The 14,050-nt window shown below is 43.2% G+C and overlaps 1 protein-coding gene across 1 annotated transcript; it reads right to left on the bottom strand.

Annotated features, from left to right (window-relative positions):
- Positions 1-226: 226 nt before the first annotated feature.
- On the bottom strand, positions 227-13,300 carry si:ch211-156j16.1 (uncharacterized protein LOC564557 homolog). The gene is made up of 4 exons (XM_049581194.1): positions 12,813-13,300; positions 4,246-4,629; positions 3,484-3,592; positions 227-1,868 (listed from the first exon to the last, which is right to left on the bottom strand). Exons 1-4 carry the CDS (start codon positions 12,874-12,876, stop codon positions 1,862-1,864), a joined length of 564 nt encoding a protein of 187 aa, XP_049437151.1. The 5' UTR covers positions 12,877-13,300; the 3' UTR covers positions 227-1,861.
- Positions 13,301-14,050: the final 750 nt, after the last annotated feature.

The following is a 14,050-nucleotide window of genomic DNA, read 5'->3' on the forward strand; positions in this document are numbered from 1 at the left end:
TGTGAATTGCACTTGCAAATAGGAAATAAGTGTCATGAGATTTTAACTGTCTCAAGTATTTTGCCCTGACTTGAGACTGAATACAGTGCTGCTTAAGAATGTGTTGACTTTTAGGCGTTGCCACGGTAACTATGTAATCTAATTGATAGGAAATGGCTAGGATAATAAACGGATGTTTCAAAAAGCTATTGAGGGACGTTTTCATGCACAAAAGACAAAAGGGAGCTTTCAGAGTGTTTTCAGTTTTTTATTGAAACAGTATGAACAAAAACACCGCAATTAAATAAAAGGGTTCAAACAAATCAGATGGCACAAATTAAAGACCTAGAACTGATAATATGCGGCAAAGCAGAGGAGAGGAAACAAAAGACGTGTCGTTGCAAACATTTGCAGTGTCTAAAGCCTATTCATTAAACATTACACCACTCATTCAGTGCACATATTAAACGAGTTTGTAAAGCAAGCAGAGCTAAGCTGAGACTTCATTATTTGTACACCCATTTAGCACACTTACAGTTGCAAAAATAACAAAACAGGGCATTACCGCCTAACACTGTGCACTAAAAACTAAGTGCAACTATAAAATGTCATCCTGTGCACGCAATCTGGGGTTAGCTCAAATTTAAAGACCGGATGACTGTTCTGGTAATCTAACTATTAACAGAAGTACTATGAATACATTGCCAAGACAATGCTATGGCAATGTCTAATGACCACTGGTTGTGTGTGAGCCTTTATAAAGGAACAAGGCAGAAGTCGTGGAAGCTGTGTATTTTTGGAATGGGTGGCAGTTAAACAGTACAGTCAATTCACATTAATAATGCACTTCAAAAGTTAAAATCCTCCTAACTACCTAGAGAATACCAGAGACAGTGGCACAAACCCTTCTGCTAAATTTCACAGATATGTATTAGGTTTTTATATGTCAGTGTTAAAGTGGGCAGAATGTCACGTTACTCTTGCAAATGAGGGTGCCCTTTTCTTTTCTGTTAGCCCCATGCTAGCTCTCAGAGCTCTTGAGTGTGTTATGTCAAGACAACTTCTGCACACGGTGCTTCATACAGTTGGCCAACATATCAGGGATTCAGGCTACATGAGAAAATGCTTCGACTGGTGCCCAGGGGGGTGCTTTAAAGGTCTGTTAGCCACAACAATAGCCCATATGTACTGTGTATTCCATAATATCAAATGCTAGCCTATGCAACTGCAACATATGAGAAAGTCATTAGCTGTATACTATGTAGTCCCCTTGCATTGTATATACATCCTGTGGAATTTGTAACAGTCTCTCCTGCTCTCTTTCCTGCTCCCACCTTTCATGCGCATTTAATTTCCTTTTGTTTTGTCAGTATTTTTCATTTTAATGTCCTCTCAAACTTCCATGCAAATCTAAATCAGTCACTCTTTAAAGGAGAGAGGTTTTATCCCTCTATGTCAGATAATCCCCTACCTTTCTTTCCCTCTTTCTTTCTTTTTTTTTTAGCAAAATGCATTTGAAAAGGCCTGAAATTCTTTGTGACATCCTGCCGTCACCTTGTTTTGTTCTCTCTCCGAGGGAGTAGGGGAGGACAGAGCCTTTTATATCAGTGGCTCCTGGGGGGGAAGGGGGGTGGGGTCAGGGAGGTACGGGGGGAGGTGAGGAGGTTTGCTCATGTACCCCTCTCGTCTCACGTACATACAGTACAAACATAAACACACACAAGCCTCCCCCTCTCTTTTTTTTGGCAACAGTCCAGAGTCCTGGTTAGATTAGTTTAGTTCTGGTATCGTGCTTGTTGTAATGATCGCGAGTGACGTCACAGTTCAGTAGTTCAGAATTTCCAGAACCTCGGGCGCTCCTGCTGCTTAGCCGACTTCTTCTTCAAGGGCTGTGGGATTAAAAAAAAAAGACAGAAAGAGTCAGTCAGGTTGGAAAAGGAGGATTATTGTATCTATAGCTGTTAAAGAATCTGGGGTTTTATTTAATTTAAAGTTTATTAATCTTTGTTTTGTTAAGTGTCATTTCATGGTGTAAATTAATTTAATAATGACAACAATATGGGTGGTGAAAAAAGCTGGTTTGTAGATTCTATTAATAGATTAAAGATGGTCAATATACAAAGAAAGGGACAACATAAGGTTTACATAAGAGGTGTGTTTATCAAATCTTAAATAAAAAGACATTTTGTTTTAAAGCCAGGTTGATTGGGAGTAGACAAGTTTAGTTTTCAGACTACATTAGGGCTGCACGATATGAGGAAAATATGGGACATGAGATATCGTTATGTATGTGTAATGATTTTAGTTGCTAAAAATACACAGAAATTAAAATTATTTCAAATCTTATTTTATTGAACAAACTGAACACAAAAAGCACCACTTAAAAGAACTAATAGTTACATTTTAAAGTGCACTTTTCTACTGATATTCTTTTGAAGTAACTCAAACAATTCCTCAGTGCAATATATCTGTCTTTTGTGGTGTGTTTAAAATGTGTTGATGATTAAAAACATATCGTTGTGCAGCCCTGGACTACATGTAGCTTCAGTCAGCAAAGATCTTAGACAATAAACTGTGAAATAAATATTTTAAAACAGACCAACAATTATAGAAAGACTGATTAATTAGTTCCTGAGACAAAAACCAAACAGAAGTTGATGACTTTGTATTGCTGCCCCACTTCAGACAAACATGAGCCCTCTGTTTTATGAGATCAAATCAAGCTGTCAGTATAAAACCAGCCTGCTTGATGACTGCTGGCCACATAGACAGACACTGAGTCAATACACAGGCTCATTTTAACAAGGCCTAATCCATAGAGCCACTTGTCACCATGAATGCCCAATTTTCTTCCGTGGGCCACGGGACAGTGTGTCAGCAAAAGCAGCAACAAGTATCAAACTCTGTTGGTGTTTTTTCTCTTTTTTTTTTTGAGGGGGGGGGCACATCTGTTAAAATAGGATCATAATGGTCTTGAACGGGTTACAGGGATTAGCGGAAGGACTCAGAGAGAAATTTACAGAAACCATAACGTCTTTTTTCGTAGGTTTTTTGTTCTTGGCAGACCTGTGACACAAGAAACATTCATCATTAGCAAGACATGCAGCTCACTACAGCATTCTCATAGGGGAGGGTGTGGTTCGTGGGAACGCTGTCACTTGGATGGGAACTCTATTACTCTTCATGAAGGAGGGTTGATGGTCAAATATGCTCAACAGCGGAGACCAATTATGGTCGAAATGCTACGCAGTTTGTGTCGGGCATGCCAGGTCATCTTATCATCTTATCACACAGAACAGCTCTCTCTCCAACATCCATTACATCACTGCCTGTGTTATTTCATCATAGCATGTGTCAGTGATGACTAAAAGCTCATGCTGCTCTTTCGCTCCATATTTAGAGGAAGCCAGAAGTGATGACTCACGGCACAACATCATTGTAACTTCATGGATTCACATGGATTCAAGCTGTGTGTGTGTCCAGCATCGGAGATGAGGTACTTACGAGTATTTTCCCATCCTCCTCACAGCAGCAATCACCACAGCGATGACGATAACCACTGCCAACAGAGCGCCAATCACAATGCCGACTACCTGGCCAGAACTCAGGCCTTCTGTGGGACAGAAAGACAACACTTAGTCCAGTGTTCAGACTTCAGTTTGCCTTTGATATCACCAGTTTTCAGACTCACAATCCAGTTTATTGCCAAGCAGGTTTCCACATACAATGAATTTGCTTTGGTGTATTGGTGCATAACATAAACTTATAAAAATGAAAAATAAAAACAAGTCTTGCATAAATCAAGAAACATGAATATAGAATAGAGTAAAAGTACATTTAAAATAGGACAAAACACTATAAATTTATGTTCAATATATCTTAAGTAGCTGTGCAGCTTGTGGAAGTATAGTTTGTGCAGAATTGTGCAATAATATAAAATAATGTGAGTTAACATAATGCACATAGACAGATGTGAAGGTGTTAATGAAACGCTAGAGGGGTGAGTTCAATCATTTTCATACAGTATTACATGTACAACGGTGAAAGCAGTTTAGGTTTCATGTGTAATTTTAACACTTAGAATGAATCAAATGGTGTCTCTCTGTAATTAAATTAATAAACTGATGACTGCATGTGACTTTTAATCCCTGTATGGCACACTCACCTACACATTAGGCTGACAGTCGATTGTCTATAGTATATCAGTCTATAACAAGGCACCTTTAGGCCTACACTACCCCAGCTTCCATCCCACATGTTCCTTACTGTCTGGCTCGTCTTCAACGACGACCTCGTCATATGCCTCTGTCTTTGCAGGTGCTGTCACCTCAGGTTTGTCATCAACTTTTGCTGTCACAGTGGGGGCTGCGGTTGCCACCACAGGCTGGTCAGTGGGTTCCGGTCCCTTCGTAGCAGCAGGAGGGGCTTCCGTCTCAACGACAGCCGCTTCAGTATTGACTTCAGTATTGACTTCAGTAACAGGTGCTGACTCGGTTATAACTTCTGCTGTATGCACTTCAGGGGCCACCGCTGTTTCGGTTGCAGGTTGTTCAGTGATAACACTAAGTTCATCTGTGGTACCCTCATCAGCCTCAGTGGTGATGGCTGGTGCAGCTGTACCATCAACTTCTGAAGGGAGCTCTGTGGGGCCTGCAGAGAGAGGGCACACATGGGTGCACATGCAGGTATTAGTGTGAGATTGCAATCTGTTGCTGTGGCTGTGGGGCTGTTGTAATTGTATACATGAATATGGTTTCTGTCATATCATTGCGATCTTGAAAGATTATGTCTCGATCCAGAAAAGTCAATAATCGGAAATTCAAAACCCAATTCTCCACATTATGATCAACTGTAGCAATTTCCTAAGACAGGGCTGTGTGTTCAGAACCAGCTGGATGGTAAAATGTAACTGCATTATGTTTACATTCTTCCATTTGTTACAACTACTGCATTAAAGGTCCGGTGTGTTGGATTTAGGGGCATCTATTGGCAGAAATGGTATGTAATATGCATAACTATGTTTTAATTAGTTTAGAGTCATCTGTAAATAAAAATCAATGTGTTTTTGTTACCTTAAAATGAGCCGCTCATATCTACATATGGGGTGGGTCCTCCCCTTTGCAAATTTAAGCTTGACCCGCCCTTCTGTCTCTCTAATTGGCTAGTAGCTGTTGCCTTCGTTGTTTGGTTTGGTTAGGGTAAGGTGAGAGGAGTTGGGGTTAGGACGAAAATGTCAGTGTATGATAATCAGAGGGAGAATAAGGCAGAGTAGGGCAGGTCATGCCTTTGCTTTTCTAGGAAATGCAAATTCGCCTCTTCTGCAGTGTCTGCCATGTTGATCTGCAATAGCCCACAACGGACACATCAAACACTGGCTCTAGATAGGGCCATTCACGTTTTCACATCAGCCAGCCTAGTTCTCCTACACACATGGGACATGGGAGAAGTTTTAGCTCTGTAACCTTAATGCTATATGCCACTAAATCCCACGCACTCGACCTTTAGTAAAAGATAATAGAAATAAATTAATTTATTACAAATACATTATGTTTTAAAAGTAATCACACAATGAGAAAAATAATTCATGTATTGAAATAAAAAACGATGCATTGAGATGTATCAATAATCAGTTTGTAATTGTATGGTAGCTCTCTGAATTAGAATCAAATCATGAGAAGCCTAGAGAGACTCAGATATAATAACATATGTATATAATCTTTACTAAAACCCACAATTTAAAAAGACAAATTGTTTATTTCCTAGAGCACAAAATCCTGAAATCTGTCAAAAATGTTCCGGTTTGACACATAAAATTATTTATTATTATTATTAAAATGTAACTTGTTATAGTTAAAGGTCCAGTGTATAAGATTTAGGGGGGTTTAGTGCCATCTAGAGGGGAGGACTGCAAACTGCAACCAGCTGAAATGTTTCCTGATTAGAATTCCTTCAGTGCTCATTGTGCAGGAAGATCTTTTTCCCCAGGAGCCGAATTATCCTCAGAGGTCTCTTCCTCACCAAAACAAACAGACAAGGTGATTAAAACTGGCAAACTGAACAAAGCAGTCTCACGTTACAAACCAGTTTCTCTCACGCTGTTCTGCTTGTCAGAGACGGGCCACTAGCCAAGCAGCTGCTAATCTGTGCTCACCTTTTTTCTCAGATAACTTAAGATCCAGGTGTTCAGGAGGTTTTCATTGGGACCCAAAATTATCCGCAGAGGTGGTAAAACACACTGGTAAAAACACTCAGTAAAGCAGTTTGCTAATTACAGTGGCCAAACCGAAAATGCCAAAATCTGAATGACCCTTTTTGGAGTCAGTGTTTGGTTTGTCTGTTCTGAGCTACTGTAGAAACATGGGGGTGCCACATAGTAGACTTGGTGGATGAGGACCTGCTCGCTATGTAGATAAAATCGGCTCATTCTAAGGTAACAAGAACACAACAATCCTTATTTCCAGGTCATTATACTGTAATGAAAACATACTAAGTATATGATATTTCTGCCAATATGTCTCCCTGAATCCTACACAGTGGAGATTGAATTCAAGACAAGACAACTGTAAACTTTATCATGATGTATAACATAAAAGGGATGAAAACACTGAATATCAAATGATTGCCCTTTCCTGATATGTCAATGTGACCCAGTAGAGTATGCCTAAACATTTGTCAGCCTTTTGGCCAGTTATATAAAGTCTAGACTGGCAGCTGACACAGAAAAAGTCCTCAGTCTGTCAGAACGGGTACAAAGAAGGTCAAAAAGGACAAGATAAATGTTTAGATTCCTCCCTGACGAGATGACATGACCTTTCCTCTTTCTCACACTCATTTCATTAACACTTCTCCCATCGCTGGCACATGGCTAACGTGACAGCATGACCACCACACCCTGTGACTTCATAAAATGTACATGCCCCCCCCCTCCACCCCTCCATCCTGTGTTTAAGGCTCTGTGCTTGCGTGCTGGCATGCCACATCCTCTGCCTCATTTCCTGTGGAGTGAGCTGCCTGTGAGAGGAGCGCGGGAAGGCTTTGTTAACTCTCGGCCACTTAACACGTAAAGGGTGGGGTTGCAGGGACAACGCCTGATCGTGTGATGAGAGATGCCAGGACTGGATGATTTGCAGTTTCAGAGAGACTCAGGGAGGTTTGAGGAAATGGCGGACTGCACACCTTAAAAAAATGTCAGGCATACATTTTGAAAGCATCTTCAGCTTTTGTCTTTCTCTCCTATTAATAGAGATGTGTGTAATCATCATACATCATCGATCTTGACTTCTGTGAATGATTAAAATCAAGTTTTGCCAGACCTTCTGTGTTTGCAGCAAAATGGAGGCTCACATTTTGTATTTACCATCTGCAAAAGGACATGTATTTATCCTCGTGTCTATCATCAAGGTCTGGACTATGAAGCGGCCTGGGTTCAACCTAATCATTTCCCTCCAATAACCCTAGCTCCATCTCCCCACGTTCAGCCACAACCAAAAGCTTAGCCTGGACAGCGCTGCTTCAAAATTAAGGAGGTAGATTTCAGTGTGGCACCAAAATTACGGTCTAGAGTTAACTTTCCACTGACACGATGTTGGCCTGAAATCTCCTCTTTGCTTAAAAAAAAAAAGAAGCTAAAACTACTTCTCCCTGAAAACATTCTTGCTGCAGAGACCAGAAACGATGTGAGTCTTCTAAACTTAGCGTCTGACATCATGCTCTCTCCATCTCCGTTTTCTCTCCAATTGTTCTAAATACTTGCAATAATAGAGAATACTTTACAAGGGTAAAAATAACTGAATGGTCGAACAACCGGTGTAGTTATTCCTGTGTTGGCTAGCGTGTTCATTAGCAACAGGCGGGATAAATATAACAAAACATTTGTTCCCACTGCGGCAGGGTACTGAAGGGAGCTTTTTTTTTCTTTTCTAAAGACGACTCAGACTGTTTGTTTGGAAAGTCTGTAAGTGATGATAAAATGGTCTGCGCTTCACAGAGTATGGCTGTACGCTATGTGTAATAGCCCCCTCAACCCCCTCTAACAATTGTTTCATTATGTGTACAGTTCCCACAATTAGCTCTAAGTAGTGTTTCCTCCCCACTGTGCTGACTATCCCGGGTTAATACAGCTGCATTAGTGAGTAACGCAGTAAGACTGTTGCGGTCTACATCCCCTCTACTCCCTTTTTCTTTTAATCCACTTCTTGCCCGTCTTCCTCTCAATGACCCTGCCACTCCCTAAGGATAGGTTTGTTGCTGCTGAAACCTTTGAGAAGGCTGAATCCCTGGAGAGAAAGAAAGGGAGGGCAGAAGGGTGGAGGGGAGCTCTGAGAGAAAAGCCCCGAGTCCCTTCTGCCTCTTGATTTCATTGTGAACATGGTCTGTTGTCTTTGCTCACAGCAAGATGTGTGCCATGTGTGAAGTGGTTAGCATGTATGTAAGCGACCCTCTGTTAATCCTCACGGGGGGTCCAAGCACAGGTTCAGGACCCCTGAAGCTGGTAAGGATTTCAGCCAACATGGGGATTTGAGTCAACCAGTCAAAGATATCTCTAGATATGTGAGCACCATGTAAAACCTCAGGACTTTAGGGCCATTGTGAGGAAACTCAGATCCCCTCAGCAAATAAAAATACAAAGAAACTGGAAGCAGTTCAAGTTTCTTTTTCATTCTCTCAGTCCTAGACTGAGACAGGTTTACGTAACTGCGGCGTTGTCCTTATTATTCCAAATGTTCGGTGGTGCACTCAGGTCATTTTACCCACCATTACATCATTTTGACCACACGTGCTCTCTCACATCCATTTCCATGTGAAGCATGAAACAGCCTGAAATCATACTGCCAGTGCCGCTGAGTTCATACAGCATGTGTTTATGTCTGTATGTGTCTGAGTAAACCTGTGGCTGCCTCAGCTGCTGACTGGGCATTAAAGAGTTGATTCACCAAAACTACAAAACATATTTTCTTACTTTCTGACTCATTGTGTAAATGTTAAGACCAGGTAAATACATGCAGAAAACACCTGGAGATGACGCTATCTGTAAAAGCAGGCTTCAGAAAGTAATTTAAATAATAATGGGGTAATTGTGACAGGTAGTGTCCCCAGGGGGGGCCGGGGGTGGCCATGGCCCCCCCTGATGTAATTGCTGGACCCCCGCTGGCAAAAATAATTGGATGCTGATAATATTGTATTCAAGAGGCTGTGGCACACTTATTTTTAAAGCTAGTACAAAGGTAGTGGTATCTTGTGAAACTGTACAACTTAGGGCAGCCACTACTACCAACCATTACAACATAGCTTGTTGGAAAAGCGGCTAAATAATGCTCCAAAGTTAGGCTAAATATTGGCGAGGGAACAACTGGCATGGGCATGAGTCTTTTGTACTCTCAAATCAAGATATCTGAACGAAAACACGTTTTATGGGTACCCTTGCTTAAGCTTGTTCTCAGTAAATGTTTGGTGGCTAACAATCAATGCTCTCACATGCACATAAAACAGGATTATTGTGGAACTCTAAATGTTAACTGTGTTGGTATTAGTCTGTGCACATCAGATAATTAGTAATATTAACTGGAAAGTATGACACCACAGTATATCAATATGTGATTCCTTAACTCTCATACTGATATAGTTTTTGACTAGCCTATATTACTAGAGCATAAACAAATTCCTGGAATTAAGTTATGGATTTTGGTTTTGGTGTGTTATGGCAAGAAAGGCTACATCTGGCCCCCTGTGAAAGATTTCTGGAGGTGCAATGAAGTGTGACTGTGAATGACTTCAAAATTTCCCTCCAGTCAGTTTTAGTGATGGGATGTACAGGGTGGCGGAGTGTAAAAGGCAGCAGGTAAAAAGAGCTGGAATTAAGAGGACAGGAATACAGCAAAAAGCTGTGAGGAAGAGGCGGAGGCATCCTTGTGGTGCTTCACTCCTGCCTGGGATAAATAAAACCTCCAGAGCGAGTGAAAGAGTGAAGGAGGGACACAACAATATACAGTGTGAGACAGGAAAAGAGGGAGTAGCAGCTTCCATCCATTACGATCACAATCAGCTGTCACTGAGGGCCCCACGTTCGTGTGTGTGTGAGAGAGCTTCTAATTCACAGTCCTGTGTAGGAGGGAAAGGGTCTGTGCAGACGGTGTGAGGGAGTGTGTCCACCTTTGGAGCCCAGGAATGTTTTTGCGACGCTGGAGGAGGGAAATGTGAGGGAGATAGGCGCCCTGCCCAACTCAACGAGCTTTGACGAGATGCCGCACAGCGCAACCTCCCCCGCTCAACCAGTAGGAGTCAGCTGCAGAGATACTGGGGTGTGCCATGCACTGCACACTAGGGATTTTAAGCAGGAGACAGACTGGAGTGGAATATTCTCGGCCAGTCTTATCATAGACACAACACAATGAGCGTCCACACATACAGGAACTGATTTTCCCCCCTCCTTTTCTGACTTAGAAAGGAGGACATGCAGCAGGTCCCATCTGGACGCTATCGCCAGGGGCAGAAACTGGTCCACAGCGAGATCAAATGGGGCCTTTAATCTTAGGCCTAACAGGTCTGATTAAATTCCTAAAATGTAATGCATCACGGCGGGACTGACATTAAATGCAACCACAGTAGAAATGGCAAAATAAACAGATCATGCTGTGGCATCACTCTCCGCCTTCCAACTCTCCTTCTCTTATAAACTAAACTTAACACCCCAGACTTAGAATTCAATCAAACAAGCCTCTTAATGTATTTCTAATCTCGCTAACCTTCAAGTCCAACTCCCACATCATAAAACACCCCCCCAGTTGTGTAAGTGTTCCTTAGTCAGCAGCTCCATTTTTTTTTTCTTGCTTTCTCTTGCACCATGTCTCACCCTGCAGCACACGTAGGTGCTAGAGATATGAGACATTTGTGTCAGTCCTCACAGAGGAGACACACAGAAAAAAAGTCTACAGGGAGGTTTGGGCCATAAGCCCTGCTATAGTCTGGAGTCATCAGGGCTTGGGTTTGGTCCCGGCTAAAACGGCCTCAGACTCCTTTCCATAAACAGATGTTTCTTTCTCCTTGTGGAAAATTTATGTCTGAGAAAAAAAGTAAAAAAAGTATGACTGAGCTTGTTTTTTTTTTTTTCTGAAAGTGAGACTCAGTTGACGTGAGAAGTGCTCCTTTCCTCATGGTCCCTCTTTACCAGCATGTGTCTCATATTTGGAGCATGAACGCAACATTTGAGTCACTTCTAGAAGTGGGCACGGACAAAGGGCACTGACCTCTCCCTTCGGCAGCCAGATGTGACGAGGATGTTATAGGCCCGCAGAGGCAGACAAAACTCATTAAGACGGAGACCAGGGGGAGGGGGGGCAGCAGTGTGAGGGTTTTACAGGATACATAGGGTTTGCTAGTTAAGTGAGCAGGCGCGAGGGAGTTAAAAGCCCCCATTTGTGGAGCATAGATGTGGAATGAGCTATTTTCTTTGTTTCCCGTTTTCTTTGGAAAACCTAGGCGGCTGGGCTAAGAATCATTCCCAGAGTTTAAGGGCTTTTTTTTCAGAATAAACCTCCATGGAAATGGGGCAGGCACGTCGTCTCCGACTGGGAAAGGTTGTTGTTTAAAAATAGACGTAGCCCCTCTCTGCTCCCCCTTTGCCTATACCAACCCTGTCTCCCGGGGTCCAGATTCATCAGGCTGGAACATGGGAAGGGGGCATAGAGTTGGAGGAAGGCAAAGGACTGTTAAGAGATGGGGGGGAGCAGGGAGAGGGGAGGGGGGTTTAAGCAGTAAAGCTTGATACCCCACCAAAGATGGGTAAATGCCAAGGGGCGGTGTGCTGCATGGTCTAACAACATGCGAGTAAAAGAGGGTGGGGCGCCTCTTAAAGCTCATCACATAGCGGGTGTTCTCTCTCTTCCCGTCTCTTGCTCCTCTCTCATCCATATGACCCTCTTAAATATAGAGCCTCTCTCTATTAATACACGCACGCAAACCAGCCCTGCCCTACAGTTCCCTCAGGCCCCAGCCACACCCCCTGTGCCTGCTGCTGCCCCTGGGCAAACACTGCTGGTCAAGGCAAAGGAAGGAAGCAGAGAGAAAGAAAAAACATACAAACAGGGAGAAAGAGAGGCAAGAGGGAAAATCAGAGGATGAAAGTAGCTGCAGTGAAGGAGAAACGAGAGAATCAGGAGTAAAGTGAGAGGGAGACAGTGGATAAGCTTTCAGATAAATGTGTACGGTGTATGTTACAGTTTGCAGCCCTCGTCTCTCCCTCGCTGTGTATGAGCACTGTTTTGGGAGCGTTCCAAAGGATATTCCTTTCTTTTTGCCAGTGCCAAGAATTTACAGACACGAGGCAGCAGAGCTCCTGCTATTACATCACATTTCCCCTCCGTGTCTGCAAATCAAACTTTTCCTCCAGACCTCGAGAGTTGTGGGAAAATGAGAGAGCAAGCGAGACAGAGGGAGTTCAGATGTTAAAATCAACACAGACCATTCATTTGAGTTACCCCCTCTCTGTAACATTAACACCATAGAACAAAGTTTTGTTTTTCCATCAGGGTGATTCTCTGCTACAGTGGAACATGTGGGCCAGACGGCAGCCAGCAGTTGTCGGGAGCAGTTTTCAGTGATGCATATATAAAAAATATGAAAAGTCTTTGAAATGATTCAAACATAAGCACTTCATTGAGTAGTTACATACATTACAGTTGAGTTTATCTTCTGAAACCAGCATCCAGAGTGTTATTGTTGAATCAACAGGGATTATAACAGACAAAGAGAGGTGTGGGGTGGGCACATGGAGGCAGAGGGAGCGAGGGGACACAGTGTGCTAACGGCAGGACGCTGATAGCAGAGAGTTCACTTACTTGCATGTGTAAAGGCACAGAAAGAGCCAGCCAGGGCCACCAGGAGCAGCAGCTGAACATTCATCTTGGTGATAACTTTTCTCCGTCAGTCACAACCTTTAGGGACTCCCTCAGGGCAAAGAGCACGACACCAGAGCCCTTGCACACGCTGCTGCACACACGCCAGGCACACACCAACCAAACCTCTCCAGAGGGGAAGGGTGAAGGACCAGGAAAAAAAAGGTCAATGATGAAAATTAAGTCTTCAGGAGAACTTTGAGCTCCGTTCAACTTGTGGAGGTGAAGAGGAATGGTCAGAGCCGGGGCTGGTCGCTCACACAGCTGGAGGAAGAAAGAGAGTGGTGGAGGGATGTAAAGAGGACAAGAGAAAAGAGAGGAGCTGTGGCCACTTTGAGGAAGTGGAGGGGGGGAGAGAGGGACTGGCACACAGCAGGAGAGAGAAAAGAGAGTGTGACTGAGCGTGGAGGAGGGGTGCTGGTACTGGTGGTGGGCTGGGCGGGTTGAGGAGCAAGGGGCAGGTTGGGTTGGGAGGGAGGGAGGGAGGGAGTCCGGATTGGGGCAGTAAGGTGGTTTCAGCCCTCGTGGTCCAGCCCCGTGTAGGACGCGCTCTCGTCTTGGTGTGCAGCCAGCCCTCGTACACACCAAGTGTGTGTTTGCACGTGTGTGTGTGTGTGCGTGCTGCTGATATTGCACAGCCAGCCCTCCTGTTCGATAGCCCTGCTATATCAGCAGCGCACACACTTATACTTGGAAACACCAATAAACAGAACATCTACTTATTTATCAAGACAAAACAGGCACTTCAAACTGTAACGGGCCAGCTCAGACAATTAGAAAGCTAAAGCAACAGGCTTTTAAATGTTTCCTGAATGAATGGAGCGAGATGTAAACAGAGCTTTGAGCAGTCTCAAATAATCCTTAATCACCGAGTTCGGAGCCAAGAAAGTGTCTGCAACAAAACACAGCTTCACTAGATCACAATCTTTAACAGTAAGCAAACACTCAGTGAAACAAGCACCCGTAATGCATCTGTATTGATCTTTAAAATCATCAACCTTGTTCTCAGAAAGAAAAGCGGAAGCGTACATCTGTGGCCGTCAGACAGTAGCACGAGAGAGCTGCTTTTTAAACAGGTTTTCCCAATGAAAAGAAGCCGTAAATACAGTTAGAACATTGTGTGACTTTCACACAGACAAGCATGGGTGGTCTGCTGAGTTTACATGCAGATGGTGGGCAAA

This window comes from Epinephelus fuscoguttatus, linkage group LG7 (genome assembly GCF_011397635.1).
Source record: "Epinephelus fuscoguttatus linkage group LG7, E.fuscoguttatus.final_Chr_v1".
In the NCBI taxonomy this organism is placed as follows: Eukaryota; Metazoa; Chordata; class Actinopteri; order Perciformes; family Serranidae; genus Epinephelus; species Epinephelus fuscoguttatus.

What these genes read in the sequence shown, in the direction of transcription:
- si:ch211-156j16.1 (XM_049581194.1), bottom strand. Translation starts at nt 12,876, where the DNA reads ATGAATGTTCAGCTGCTGCTCCTGGTGGCCCTGGCTGGCTCTTTCTGT. An exon ending in CTGTGCCTTTACACATGCAA is followed by an intron (nt 4,630 to 12,812) that starts GTAAGTGAACTC and finishes CTCTCTCTGCAG; the next exon opens with GCCCCACAGAGCTCCCTTCA. An exon ending in CGTTGAAGACGAGCCAGACA is followed by an intron (nt 3,593 to 4,245) that starts GTAAGGAACATG and finishes TCTGTCCCACAG; the next exon opens with AAGGCCTGAGTTCTGGCCAG.